Here is a 1,660-nt window from a genome sequence, read left to right on the forward strand (position 1 = left end):
TGTTATTGTTAACTTTATTTTTGTGATTTGTCCATTGGGTGCTGACTAATACGTGATATATATTCTTATCTATCTACTTGGCGGAACTCTTACACCATGGAGTATATTATCTACCTCCATAGAGTTGATATAGAACTAGTTTTAAACACGTGTGCATAGCCACTAGTCTGAGCAAATACTTCAATAATAGCTTCAAATGTCATTCTATCACGATGAACTACTTGATGGCCAGGGACAACCACCATGAAGTGGGCTGGATTAGCAATGCCGGCCTTCTCATCAACTGTTTGTTACAGGCCATGCGACGGAGAAGCCATCCCATGAGGTGTGTGTGTTGGACCGACGGGAGAAGGCCCATAACCTCCAATTGGCGGGAAACTGCTCGGCTCTCGCGCCTCCTCCCATTCCGCCGCTATAATATCTTTGTGTTCCTCTCGTCGCTCCCCTCCCACTACCGCAGCGCGATTCCCCAGCGACAACGAGTGCGAATCCACGGGGAGTCGAGCCAGGGCCGACCCACCCACCCCAGCGGATTGATGCCTCCCAAACGCAAGTCCCCGGCGGTGGGTTCCCCGCGGAAGACGCGGAGCATGGCGGCCGCTGGGAAGCGGGGCGCGGAGGCTGCTCCGGCGAAGGCGGTGCCGGCCAGGAAGAAGGAAGAGGAGGCAGCGGTTGCCGAGCAGAAGGGGAGGAAGAGGGCCAAGAAGGACGAGGCGGTGACGGCGGCCGCCGAGCCGAAGGGGAGGAAGAGGGGCAAGAAGGTGGCAGAGGAGGCGGCGCCGGCGCCGGCGGAGGAGGATGGAGGCGATGCGGCGGCGGAAGGGAAGCGCGTCATCGTCGAGGCCTGGTGAGTGCTTGCTTTCGGGGGTGAGGTTGTTTCAGGATATGCGCGGATTTGGCTGGTAGGAGAGCAGGTGATGGATGATTTTGGGGGAACGTATGGTGTTTGGGTGATTTTGTTCTCGTTTGATTGCGCTTGTCGATTGGTTAATGCGAGAGGAACAAATATTTGTTATCTTTTCTTAGGATCTGTTTAAGAAAGGAAAGGTGCCTGAGAATCTGAGAATGTAGTGAAGAAAACACGAAGGGGAAGTAATAGACAAATATGTAGCCTTGTTTTTCAATGCTTTTGTGGTGATTCTTCAATGATTGGTCCAATATAAGTTGGATTACACTTCATCTATTATTTATTTTCATATACAAGCTTCAGTAAATTTCACAAAACCACGCTACATTTTAGAAAACTGCTGCCGGATTACACTTTTATTGACATTAATCTCACAAAGCTACGCTTCATAGAGTTTCCCGTTTTTGCGTCATATTGGAAAACTAAACGTTTATTGTCATTCAACTGCTTAGGGCATGTACAATGCTAATAAATGAGTCGTCTATATGCGGTTAATCACGTTTATCAAAGCTGATTAAATGAGGAAACGGGTGATGCCGTCGCCTGGTGAGACGACGGCTCGGGCTCGTGGCACGAAGCCATATCGCCGGTGAGAGCCCTGTTGTACGCCTCGTCTTCATGGAGCGACGGCTTCTCTCGATCCAGTGCGGCAGCAGATGTTTGGTGCAAAAAAACAAACTAGCAATTTGGAAGGAATCAAAATACTTGCAATGTGTCTCCCTCTCCGGCCCCCGCGTCGTGCCGCACCGCCCG

General features: G+C 50.7%; 1 protein-coding gene across 1 annotated transcript; it reads left to right on the plus strand.

The window, feature by feature from the left end:
* Positions 1-413: 413 nt before the first annotated feature.
* On the plus strand, positions 414-1,183 carry LOC120663337. Its single transcript, XM_039942142.1, has one exon. It carries the CDS (start codon positions 537-539, stop codon positions 849-851), a length of 315 nt encoding a protein of 104 aa, XP_039798076.1. The 5' UTR covers positions 414-536; the 3' UTR covers positions 852-1,183.
* The last annotated feature ends 477 nt before the right edge of the window (positions 1,184-1,660 follow it).

The sequence above is a fragment of the Panicum virgatum genome, chromosome 3N (genome assembly GCF_016808335.1).
Source record: "Panicum virgatum strain AP13 chromosome 3N, P.virgatum_v5, whole genome shotgun sequence".
In the NCBI taxonomy this organism is placed as follows: domain Eukaryota; kingdom Viridiplantae; phylum Streptophyta; class Magnoliopsida; order Poales; family Poaceae; genus Panicum; species Panicum virgatum.